The sequence below is a fragment of the Heptranchias perlo genome, chromosome 11 (genome assembly GCF_035084215.1).
Source record: "Heptranchias perlo isolate sHepPer1 chromosome 11, sHepPer1.hap1, whole genome shotgun sequence".
Lineage (NCBI taxonomy): Eukaryota > Metazoa > Chordata > Chondrichthyes > Hexanchiformes > Hexanchidae > Heptranchias > Heptranchias perlo.
The window spans coordinates 8,698,469-8,711,297 of record NC_090335.1 but is presented as its reverse complement, the minus strand read 5'-3'; the positions used below and the strand labels follow the sequence as shown (position 1 = coordinate 8,711,297).

Sequence of the window (12,829 nt, the reverse complement as noted above, 5' to 3'; positions counted from 1 at the left end):
TGCACACAAAGGTGACACACACATCAGCTGTGAGTCTGTACCATACTGATACTGAGCAAGACAAACTACAACGGCCTTGACAGCCTACACACCAGCAACACAAACTATTGGATGCCTTTCCACATACATTAACTAAAAAAAGAGAAGAGAAGTAACTGAACAAGACACATTGAATATCAACAGGCACACCACCACCTGGCAAACATAAATAATTTATTGTAACAAGCACATGAATCTTCAGAAAGAGAAAAATCACTAACTAGACACACTGACCCTCGGAGAAATAGGGATCACCAAACATGAAGACTGGCCCTCGGAGAGAGCGATCAACAAACAGACACACTGACTCTTGGAGAGAGAGCAATCACTGACCATATGCCAGAGTGAATTTATTACCTTCAAAATAAAAGGGGAATCACTGGACAGACACACTGTCAGATGGAAAGAAAACACCAAAAACACACAATGTCTTAAAGGAAAACTTGTAAACAATTTTACAACACCAAGTTATAGTCCAGCAATTTTATTTTAAATTCACAAGCTTTCGGAGGCTTCCTCCTTCCACATCGTTCACCTGAGGAAGGAGGAAGCCTCCGAAAGCTTGTGAATTTAAAATAAAATTGCTGGACTATAACTTGGTGTTGTAAAATTGTTTACAATTGTCAACCCCAGTCCATCACCGGCATCTCCACATCATTAAAGGAAAACCACCACAAACACATTGTCACAGATGGAAATTATTGAAACGCACCGTCACAGAGATTACTAAAACGCGTGGGCAGAGATAAATCACTAAAACACACTGTCAGAGAGAGAGAGAGAAATCAGTTAAACGACACTACCAGACAGAAATCAGGAAAAGTACAGGCGCAGAGAGATAAATCACCAACACACACCGACTGTCAGAGAGAATCGCCAAAACCACACTGTCAGGGAGAAATCACGAAAACAGGACACTGATTCTCAGAGAGAGAGAGAGAGAAATCACTGAACACAGAAACACTGACCGTCACACTTCAGAGAGCTACCACCAAGTTGACTGAAATACTCTCTTTAGCAGATCCTAGTGGTAGCAGCGGGACACTCATCCATTGGGAAAAGAAAATAAAACGCACGCATCTGCCGGTTCAACTGGTCCCGACTGAAAGATAAGCTATCATTACTGTACCTTCATGCATCTTAATCTGTCAACAATGTCCACATTGTTCATTGAAGGTGATCCCAGTGACATTTGTGGTTATTGACTGTGGGAGGCGAATTTCCAAGAAAATCAGAGCGGAAAACCTACCTTATTTTACCGTATTTAAGTCAGAGATTGCATTTTGATTCAGAATGATCTTGGAGAGAGGGGAGTTGGAGATCTAAGTTCGAATTCATTCCCCAGCTTCATCTAGAATTTGTAATTTTTCTCTGAATATTTATTGCCACCGTGTATCTTTGCGATGAGAATAACTGCCGTACATATAAGATGAAGACAAAGTAAAATTGATATAAATTTACACGTTCGAACGCTAATATCTGTCATCCAGACACCCCCCACCCCCCCAAACCTAGTGATTTTTGGGGGTAGATTTGGAAAATGACCAGAATCATTTCATTTCGGCTCTAACTGCAACCTACAAAGTAGGGCGAGAGTTTATTTACAGTAATTGTCGATGTCCATTTGTGTATTAGATGCCGAACAAATATTGAAAAATCAACGAAAAGATTCAGGAAAATCCACTCTGGCGGTTTTATTCAGAGACCTGTACTGGTACCAGGCACAAGAATCCAGATATGGAATTCGCTTCAGCCTTCTCACATCGGCATTTGTGTTTTACTTAAGTCTGCACAACTAGAAGCTGATAAAACGCAATCAGAATTAAATTATGGCGTACTGCACACATAAACGGTACCTGGATGAGCTGAGAAAATACTTGCCCCGTACGAGATTGGATTTAAAACGAAACAGTCTGTTTCACAAAATATGGGGCACCTATTCTTGAAAATTGAAAGATATAAGCATTTTGCCTGTGAACAAATCATGAGCTGTTTCAAACACAGGTTTAAAAATAAAGATACAGATCTAAAACTTGTTGGAAAGTAAGATTTTCATTTAGATGGGATCGTCCAGTGCTCGACGGTGAATTCTCCAGCTCTGCACTGACCTCGTCAGGATCATTCCGAAATTAAAAAAAGAAACCAGATCACAACGTTGATCTTAAATCAACGCACACACACATATACAAAGCGATGGTGGTATCTGAATCACATCAATTTGGTTTTAAAAATGGCCAGACATAGTGGGATTTCGGTGCGTTAATGGGAAGGAATCAGTCGTTCCGAACGCCCCTGTATTTGGGGGGCTCTGTAGTTTGATGTCTTTAAGAACGAACTTCAAAAAAAAATTCACAGCAAGAGTATTTTTCTCTTCCTCTCGAATCCATGCAGATTTGTAACAGATACTAACTTATTGGAAGGGTTTTGTGTGTCAGGGCTTGGTGGAAGACCTACCGGGGGAGGGGATAAAGGTGCCCGTCTTCTACGTTTTTTTTTTAAAAGACATTGATCGAACGAGGACAAAATGGTTTTATTCTGTTACCCGTTTGTGTTAACTTTTGGCCCAAGGACGAATGAGAGAATCATTGCATAAGCATTTTTCGAAATAATTCAACTCCTCTGTCGGATGCTGATGAACTAACACTTGGGCTTGATTCCCACTCCACCTGATCAGTGAAAATTTCACCAGTCAGGCCCAAATTTCAATGATATCATGTCAATTTCTGCGTGCAGTCTTAACTTCCAGCTTCCCTGTCGTATCCCCTCTAACACACAACACCGCCTGCCCTGTATCTCCCCAGCATCGGCACCTCCACCCCCAATAATATCCTGCATTTTATGCTAAGTGACGCTATTTCAGTGTTAAAAGTCAGACCCAACTTTCCAACCATTTGGAAGATTAGATGATTTATATCCCAGAACGATACTGTTCGTTAAGGACATTTAAAACACACACACACACACCCTTTCGAGTGCATCTCACCCCTTCGCCCATTGCACTGGCTATTTGTTACAATATATATTTGTTTTTCTTTTAAATTTGCAAACCGAAAAAGGTCACTACCCACATTCGCCATCAACAAAAACAGGACGGACGGACGAAGTGAGGGAAAGCGCTGCATTGCAAATAAACAAAACTACCCACCATCTCTTCCCAGACGGGGCTCCGGCTGTAAGAGTGATAGAACTCCTCCATACTCGGCTCAGCCACCCCGGCGGGCTCCTCTCTAGCGCTCTGTGGTTGCAGTTTGTGCCCTCCCTTCCTCCCTCCAGTCACTTTGCCTTATCTTCTTCCTTCTCTCCAGCTTTCGCTTATCTGCTGCGGGGAATTCGCCTGTGTCGGCTCCACGTGATTCACTGTCACTCCTAATAAGGAGCTGGACCTTTCAAAACGCTGACGGTGACGCAGTTAACGCTGGAGCCAGGCTTTCCCTGGGCAGCAGCAACAACAAAAAAAAAACTTGCATTGATAATCGCCCCTTTAAGGTAGCAGCGTGTCCCGAGGCGGAGGGCTGGAGCAGGCGACTGAGGGATTTGAACACAAGGGTGAGCATTTTAAACACATTACCAGCGAGAATGGTGATTGAAAAAAAACCTCTACCTGCCCATAGTGCAAATTAAAAAGTGCAAAGAACATCTTAAAACTATGTACAGCAGGTTATTTCAGTCCAGTTTCTAATCCACAAATCCACACCAATCGAGGGAGCCAACAACACAGAGAGAGAGAGAGAGAGAGAAGCCAAGGCTGGACATCAGCCTGAAAGATGAGGGTGTTGCCCAATCATTTTTTTCAAAAACTTATCACAGTTCCAAACACGTATGAATAAAATGTAGAATGGAATGTCCTCAGCAAGTGAAACTGAGAAGTGAAGACACTTCTCTCATTAATATCCTTATTTATCTAATCTCTCATTTAATCCAGTTTTGGTGGGTCCCCTGTTGAGGGCCTTGGCCTTTCTCCTGTGTTTCTCAAATAAAAAAAAATACTTTCTGAATTCCTGTCACAAAGCATCCCCCAGTTTTTGTGCTTCACCCCTAGGCCATACTCCAAGATCTCTTCATCACTCACAGGTTAAAACCATCCTTCAGATTCAGTATTAGATATCTTTGGCCTTATACTTCAGTTCCTGCACAAACCTTTATGGCTGAGGTAAATTTCTTATTTCATGAGCTTTCCCTTTAGGGTTGACAATGGTTGGTCATATTCCTGGAGGTATCATCACATGACCTCCTGTCTTGAACCTCTGCCCAGGGAAAGCCTGGCTCCAGCGTTAACTGCGTCACCGTCAGCGTTGAAAGGTCCAGCTCCTTATTAGGAGTGACAGTGAATCACGTGGAGCCGACACAGGCGAATTCCCCGCAGCAGATAAGCAAAAGCTGGAGAGAAGGAAGAAGATAAGGCAAAGTGACTGAAGGGAGGAAGGGAGGGCACGGGATCGCGGGCTAACAACCTGCCATTGGTCGTCCAACATCTCCATACTCGCAGTACATTGCCTTCCCACACCAATTGGAAAGCGCATAGACTATTACCCGATTGGATGGTTCTTGACTGTCAGTCAAACAGCCTTTTTCCCATGTCTAATATTTTTATAACTAGTAAACAAAAGTGTTTTAAAAATTTTTTTTAATTGCTCCTATGATTTTTCTCCTGGGTTACTTGCAGCAATGCCCAGGAGATTAGTCTTTAATACCTGGAGACTTCAGGGCAATCCTGGAGGGTTGGCAACCCTATTTCCCGTATACAGTTCGACCATCTCAAATTCACTTGTTTTACTCATGCACCAGTTGCCCTCCTTCATCTACAAACCATTTTCTACTTTCTCCACCATACCCTCACAGACCAGCACCAGTTTCTTTCATTTATTTCCACAGACACCACTCTCCACAGTTTCTCTGCTTCATTCCCCTGGATCATCCTCCAGTCAGGGGTGGCGTTAGGGCCGTGCAACCCATACAACTGCAGTCCCCAAACTGAACCATTGCACGGGGCCCCCGCAAGGCAATGCTGCCTCTGCCTCCAATTTGTCTTCTTCATTCACAACTCATTTTCAAGGTTCTCTAATTTACTCTTCAAGACTATGCTCTTTTCTCTATACTTCACTTTGTTGGGCAATCCCCCAGCCTCTAGATTTCATTCTTACAGACTGAGCTCCAGTATCTGCACTTCACTCTTCTTAGAGACCATAAGACCATAAGAGATAGGAGCAGGAGTAGGCCATTCGGCCCTTCGGGCCTGCTCCGCCATTCAATGAGATCATGGCTGATCTGATTTTTACCTCAACTCCACTTTCCCGCCTTTTCCCCATATCCTTTGACTCCCTTGCTGATCAAAAATGTGTCGAACTCAGCCTTGAATGTATTCAATGATTCAGCCTCCACAGCTTTTTGGGGTAAAGAATTCCAAATTACAGTCGTACTATAATTTCAGTATTTCACTCTTGCACTATGTTCTGATGTTTTGTCCTTTGGACCATGCTCCAGTTTCTCCTCTTCACTCTTGTATGTCATTCTCCTATTTCCATACTTTATTCAAATGGAATTGTCTCCAGTTTCTGTAAGTCAATCTGTTGTGCCATGTAATTCGCTCTCAGGCTTCACCCTCCAGTTTCTCTTGTTCAGCTGTCATAAACCCTGAAAAGATTGTGATGGGAATAGCAAGTATTCTACATGGCTGTATACTGTTACCCTTAGAAAGTAAAGGAATGGGCCCAACCGCAGAAAAGAGGCCAAAGTTGAGATGCTGGAACTGTGTAAGGGAAGGCCCAAATAGAGGAGTGACAATGCATAGACAGATACAAGAGCTAGCAGAGGGGTAGAGCATAATAACGAGATCTTGTGCCGTCTATGGGCCAGCCTGGTTATGAAAATTGACTAACCACACTCCAGTTTCTGCAATTCAATCTCATGGACAATTTTCGCTTCTATTTCATTTCCTTGAACCATGCTCCAACCTTTTAATTTAATAAGAAAAAATGCTTCAACTTACATCATACAAATTATATACTACAAAATGGCTATTGCTAGTCCTATGTCAAAACCTTCAGGAGTACTTTGCAGCGAGTTGGAGTAAATCCCCCAAACAGTTCCACTGTTACTAATCCTCAAATGCACCAGAAGGTTAATTCTTAGCAAGCAATCTGAGCAGAAAGCGTTTTATATTAAACCATTCTACATCCATACCAGATTTGAATCTATAATGCTAATCTCACTCAACCACATTCTGGGTTTTATCTTCTTCAAAGGGCACAATATACATCGTCACATAATCATCAACCAAGTAGTGCCAATCGTTCTTCACGATTGTATGCCTACAAACTATGCGGGATCACCCAGAATGTATAACAGATGATCTAATAATGTGCAGTCCTTGCAAAACCTTGAAGAAAGACTGTGCCAACTGGGAACATTGCAAACCTTCCCTTGCTTCTTTACAATAAGAAAAACATGACAACAGTCCAATTCCTCTTCTGTTAAAGAAGTATATGTTATTGAAGAGCCCTGTAATTTTAAATATTAAACAGAGATGAAATCATTCTTAGTGGCATCTCTTGTTATCTTATTTTATACCTTAAAAGTGCTGGACAGGCAGCCTGCAAGCAGAATTTTAGCCTGCCAGCAAAACATTGGCTAGAAGGGGGAAGAGAGTAGATCCCCGATTCTAACTCAGGGTGGCAGTCATGCAGATGGGGGCTAAGTTGAGCAGCAAACCATCCTGACTTTGACAACATGAGTAGAGTAACTCGCACCAAGTCTCGCTCACCCATCACCCTGTGCTCGCTGACCGACACTGGCTCCAGGTCCACCAATGCCTCGAATTTAAAATTCTTATCCTTGTTTTCAAATCCCTCCATGGCCTCATCCATCCCTGTCTCTGAAATCTCCTCCAGCCCTACAACCCTTCGAGATCCCTGCACTCCTCCAATTCTGGCTTCTTGCGCATCCCCGATTTTAATCGCTCCACTATTGGTGGCCATGTCTTCAGCTGCCCAAGTCCCAAGCTCTGGAATTACCTCCTTAAAATCTCTCCTCCTCTCTACCTCTCTCTCCTCCTTCGCCCACCATTGGCGGCCACACCTTTAACAACAACAACTACTTGCATTTATATAGAATCATAGAATCATAGAAGTTTACAACATGGAAACAGGCCCTTCGGCCCAACATGTCCATGTCGCCCAGTTTATACCACTAAGCTAGTCCCAATTGCCTGCACTTGGCCCATATCCCTCTATACCCATCTTACCCATGTAACTGTCCAAATGCTTTTTAAAAGACAAAATTGTACCCGCCTCTACTACTGCCTCTGGCAGCTCGTTCCAGACACTCACCACCCTTTGAGTGAAAAAATTGCCTCTCTGGACCCTTTTGTATCTCTCCCCTCTCACCTTAAATCTATGCCCCCTCGTTATAGACTCCCCTACCTTTGGGAAAAGATTTTGACTATCGACCTTATCTATGCCCCTCATTATTTTATAGACTTCTATAAGATCACCCCTTAACCTCCTACTCTCCAGGGAAAAAAGTCTCAGTCTATCCAACCTCTCCCTATAATTCAAACCATCAAGTCCCGGTAGCATCCTAGTAAATCTTTTCTGCACTCTTTCTAGTTTAATAATATCCTTTCTATAATAGGGTGACCAGAACTGTACACAGTATTCCAAGTGTGGCCTTACTAATGTCTTGTACAACTTCAACAAGACATCCCAACTCCTGTATTCAATGTTCTGACCAATGAAACCAAGCATGCTGAATGCCTTCTTCACCACCCTATCCACCTGTGACTCCACTTTCAAGGAGCTATGAACCTGTACTCCTAGATCTCTTTGTTCTATAACTCTCCCCAACGCCCTACCATTAACGGAGTAGGTCCTGGCCCGATTTGATCTACCAAAATGCATCACCTCACATTTATCTAAATTAAACTCCATCTGCCATTCATCGGCCCACTGGCCCAATTCATCAAGATCCCATTGCAATCCTAGATAACTTTCTTCACTGTCCAGAATGCCACCAATCTTGGTGTCATCTGCAAACTTACTAACCATGCCTCCTAAATTCTCATCCAAATCATTAATATAAATAACAAATAACAGCGGACCCAGCACCGATCCCTGAGGCACACCGCTGGTCACAGGCCTCCAGTTTGAAAAACAACCCTCTACAACCACCCTCTGTCTTCTGTCGTCAATCCAATTTTGTATCCAATTGGCTATCTCACCTTGGATCCCGTGAGATTTAACCTTATGTAACAACCTACCATGCGGTACCTTGTCAAAGGCTTTGCTAAAGTCCATGTAGACCACGTCTACTGCACAGCCCTCATTTATCTTCTTGGTTACCCCTTCAAAAAACTCAATCAAATTCGTGAGACATGATTTTCCTCTCACAAAACCATGCTGACTGTTCCTAATCAGTCCCTGCCTCTCCAAATGCCTGTAGATCCTGTCTCTCAGAATACCCTCTAACAACTTACCCACTACAGATGTCAGGCTCACCGGTCTGTAGTTCCCAGGCTTTTCCCTGCCACCCTTCTTAAACAAAGGCACAACATTTGCTACCCTCCAATCCTCAGGCACCTCACCCGTAGCTGTCGATGATTCAAATATCTCTGCTAGGGGACCCGCAATTTCCTCCCTAACCTCCCATAACGTCCTGGGATACATTTCATCAGGTCCCGGAGATTTATCTACCTTGATGCGCGTTAAGACTTCCAGCACCTCCCTCTCTGTAATATGTACACTCCTCAAGACATCACTGTTTATTTCCCCAAGTTCCCTAACATCCATGCCTTTCTCAACCGTAAATACCGATGTGAAATATTCATTTAAGATCTCACCCATCTCTTGTGGTTCCGCACATAGATGACCTTGTTGATCCTTAAGAGGCCCTACTCTCTCCCTAGTTACTCTTTTGCCCTTTATGTACTTGTAGAAGCTCTTTGGATTCTCCTTTGCCTTATCTGCCAAAGCAATCTCATGTCCCCTTTTTGCCCTCCTGATTTCTCTCTTAACTCTACTCCGGCAATCTCTATACTCTTCAAGGGATCCACTTGATCCCAGCTGCCTATGCATGTCATATGCCTCCTTCTTCTTTTTGACTAGGGCCTCAATCTCCCGAGTCATCCAAGGTTCCCTACTTCTACCAGCCTTGCCCTTCACTTTATAAGGAACGTGCTTACCCTGAACCTTGGTTAACCCACTTTTGAAAGCCTCCCACTTACCAGACGTCCCTTTGCCTGCCAACAGACTCTCCCAATCAACTTCTGAAAGTTCCTGTCTAATACCATCAAAATTGGCCTTTCCCCAATTTAGAATTTTAACTTTTGGGCCAGACCTTCATTCTCCATAGCTATCTTAAAACTAATGGAATTATGATCACTGGTCCCAAAGTGATCCCTCACTAACACTTCTGTCACCTGCCCTTCCTTATTTCCCAAGAGGAGGTCAAGTTTTGCCCCCTCTCTAGTCGGGCCATCCACATACTGAATGAGAAATTCCTCCTGAATACACTCAACAAATTTCTCTCCATCCAAGCCCCTAATGCTCTGGCTGTCCCAGTCAATGTTGGGAAAGTTAAAGTCCCCTACTATTACCACCCTATTTTTCTTGCAGCTGTCTGTAATCTCCTTACATATTTGCTCCTCAATTTCCCGTTGACTATTAATGTGGTAAAATATCCGAAGGCGCTTCACAGGAGCGTTACCAAACAAAATTTGATGCTGAGCCATGTAAGGAAATATTAGGACAGGTGACCAAAAGCTTGGTGAAAGAGGTAAGTTTTAGGGAGGGAATTCCAGAGCTTAGGCCCTAGGCAGCTGAAGGCACAGCCACCAATGGTGGAACGATGAAAGTCGGGGATGCGCAAGAGGCCAGAATTGGAGAAGCACAGAGATCCCAGAGGGTTGTAGGGCTGGAGGAGGTTACAGATTTAGGGAGGAGCGAGGCCATGGAGGGATTTGAAAGTGCGGAAAAGAATTTTAAAATTGAGACGTTGGACCAGGAGCCACTGTAGGTCAAAGAGCACAGGGGCGATGGGAGGACGGGGCCTGGTGTGAGTTAGGATACGGGCAGCAGAGTTTTGGATGAGCTCAAGTTTATGGAGGATGGAAGATGGGAGGCCAGCCAGGAGAACATTGGAATTGTCAAGTCTAGAGGTAACAAAAGCATGATGAGAGTTTCAGCAGCAGGGGCGGAGACAGCGATTATTAAGAGGTGGAAATAGGCGGTCTTTGTGATGGAGAGGGTATGTGGTCGGAAGCTCAGATCCGGGTCAAATAGGACATCAAGGTTGCGAACAGTCTGTTTCAGCCTGAGAGTGACCAGGAAGGGGGATGGAATTGGTAGCTGGGGAACAAAGTTTATGGTGGGAGACAAAAACAATGGCTTTGGTCTTCCCAATCTTTAATTGAAGCAAATTTCATCTCATCCAAGGCTAGATGTCAGACAAGCAATCTGACAACACAGAAGCAGTGGCGAGGTTAGGTGGTGGTGAGGTAGAGCTGGGTATTGTCAGTGAACATGTAGAACCTGACGTGACGTTGTGTCTTCGGATGATGTCGCGTGGGGCAGCATGTAGATGAGAAATAGGAGGGAAACAAGGATAGATCCTTGGGGGACTCCAGAGGTAACGGAGCAGGAGCAGGAAGAGAAGCCATTGCTGGAGACTCTCTGTCCACGACTGGATAGGTAAGAGTGGAGGAGCAGAGAGATTTAAAAGTCCATATACATAAATCACTAAAATTAATTAAAATGGCTATTGGAATGTTGGCCTTTATATCAAGAGGCCTGGAATACAAAGGGGTGGAAGTTATGTTACAGTTATATAGAGCTCTGGTTAGACCCCATTTAGAGTACAGTGTTCAATTCTGGGCACCGCACCTCAGGAAGGATATATTGGCCTTGGAGGGGGTGCAGCGCAGATTCACCAGAATGATACCGGGGCTAAAAGGGTAAATTATGAGGCCAGGTTGCATAGACTAGTCTTGTATTCCCTTAATATAGGAAATTAAGGGGTGATCTAATTGATGTCTTTAAGATGATTAAAGGAGTTGATAGGGTAGATAGAAATGATTTTCTTTGGTGGGGGTGTCTAGAACAAGGGGGCATAACCATAAAATTAGAGCTAGACCTTTCAGTGGTGATGGCAGGAAGCACTTCTTCACACAAAGGGTAGTGGAAATCTGGAACTCTCTCTCCCAAAATGCTGTTGAGGCTGGGGGTCAACTGAAAATTTTAAAACTGAGATTGATAGATTTTTGTTGGGCAAGGGTAGTCAGGGTATGGAACCAAGGCGGGTAGATGGAGTTAAGATACAGATCAACCATGATCTAAATGAATGTAAAACAGGCTCGAGGGGCTGAATGGCCCACTCCTGTTCCTATGTTCCCACGGAACCAGGCGAGGGCAGCCCCACTCAGCTGGACAATGGAGCAGAGGCATTGGAAGGGGATGGTGTGGTCAACCCCCACTGCAATGCTGCGTAATCTCAGTATCTCCTCCCAGTACTGCCAAACTCTGGGGTACTCAACCTAGTGCCGCCAAATCCTAAGACTAGAGCTCTAGTGTTACCAAAGTCCAGGAACACCCCCAGTGCTGCTAAAGTCCATGACGCCTCCCCCCTCCCCCTGAGCAATGCTAAACACCAGATACCTAGCTTTAACCTGGTACAACTTGCAAACCGTCCAGCTGTGTATCCTCAGCTTTAAAGTGGTAAAGAGTTGAGACTCAAATCCATAGATGAAGGAATATATATAAAATAAAGACCACTCATTAGGAATATAAGAATAAGCAAGGCCACTGATTTACAGTTTTCACAGAAAAATGAACAGTTGCGGTATTCAATCCCAATACACCAATAAAAACCCCTCGGTTGTGGGGAAACTTTTAGAGACAATAATGCGGGAGAAAATTAATTGTCATTTGGAAAAGTATGGGCTAATAAATTAAAGTCAGCATGGATTTGTTAAAGGAAAATCATGATTGACTAACTTGATTGAGTTCTTTGATGAAGTAACCAAGAGAGTTGACGATGGTTGATGATTGATAGTGTAGTTGATGTTGTGTATATGGACTTTCAAAAGGCATTTGATAAAGTACCACATAATAGACTTGTTAGCAAAATTAAAGCACATGAGATTGAAGGGACAGTGGCAGCGTGGATACAAAATTGGCTAATGGACAGAAAGCAGAGAGTAGTGGTGAATGGTTGTTTTTCAGGCTGGAGGGAAGTGTGCAGTGGTGTTCCCCAGGGATCGGTATTAGGACCACCTGCTCTTTTTGGTCTATATTAATGACCTGGACTTGGGTACAGAGGGTATAATTTCAAAGTTTGCAGATGAAACAAAAGTAGGAAATGTAAACAATGTGGAGGATAGTAACAGATGATGTAAACAATGTGGAGGATAGTAATAGACTTCAAGAGGACAGATTGGTGAAATGGGCAGACACATGGCAGACAAAATTTAATGCAAAGTGTGAAGTGGTGCTTTTTGGTAGGAAGAATGAGGAGGGGCAATATAAACGAATTGGTACAATTTTAAAGGGAGCAAGGATCAGTGAGTCCTGGGGGTGTATGTACACAAATCTTTGAAGGTGGCAGGACAAGTTGAGAAGGCTGTTAAAAAAGCATAATCGAGGCATAGAGTACAAAAGCAAGGACGTTATGCTAAACCTTCATAAAATGCTGGTTAGGCTGCAGCTGGAGCATTGTCTTCAATTCTGGGCACCACACTTTAGTAAGGATGTCAAGGCCTTAGAGAGGGTGCAGAAGAGATTTACCAGAATGATACCAGGGG

The 12,829-nt window shown here is 43.6% G+C and overlaps 1 protein-coding gene across 2 annotated transcripts in view; it reads right to left on the bottom strand.

Annotated features, from left to right (window-relative positions):
* dgkh (diacylglycerol kinase, eta) overlaps positions 1-3,333 on the bottom strand; it is a 465,735-nt gene extending 462,402 nt beyond the window's left edge. For both annotated transcript variants that reach the window (XM_067992509.1, XM_067992508.1), the window contains exon 1: positions 3,185-3,333. In XM_067992509.1, coding sequence (XP_067848610.1) covers positions 3,185-3,235 — 51 coding nt within the window. In that variant the 5' untranslated portion in view covers positions 3,236-3,333. The remainder of the gene's footprint in view (positions 1-3,184) is intronic.
* Positions 3,334-12,829: the final 9,496 nt, after the last annotated feature.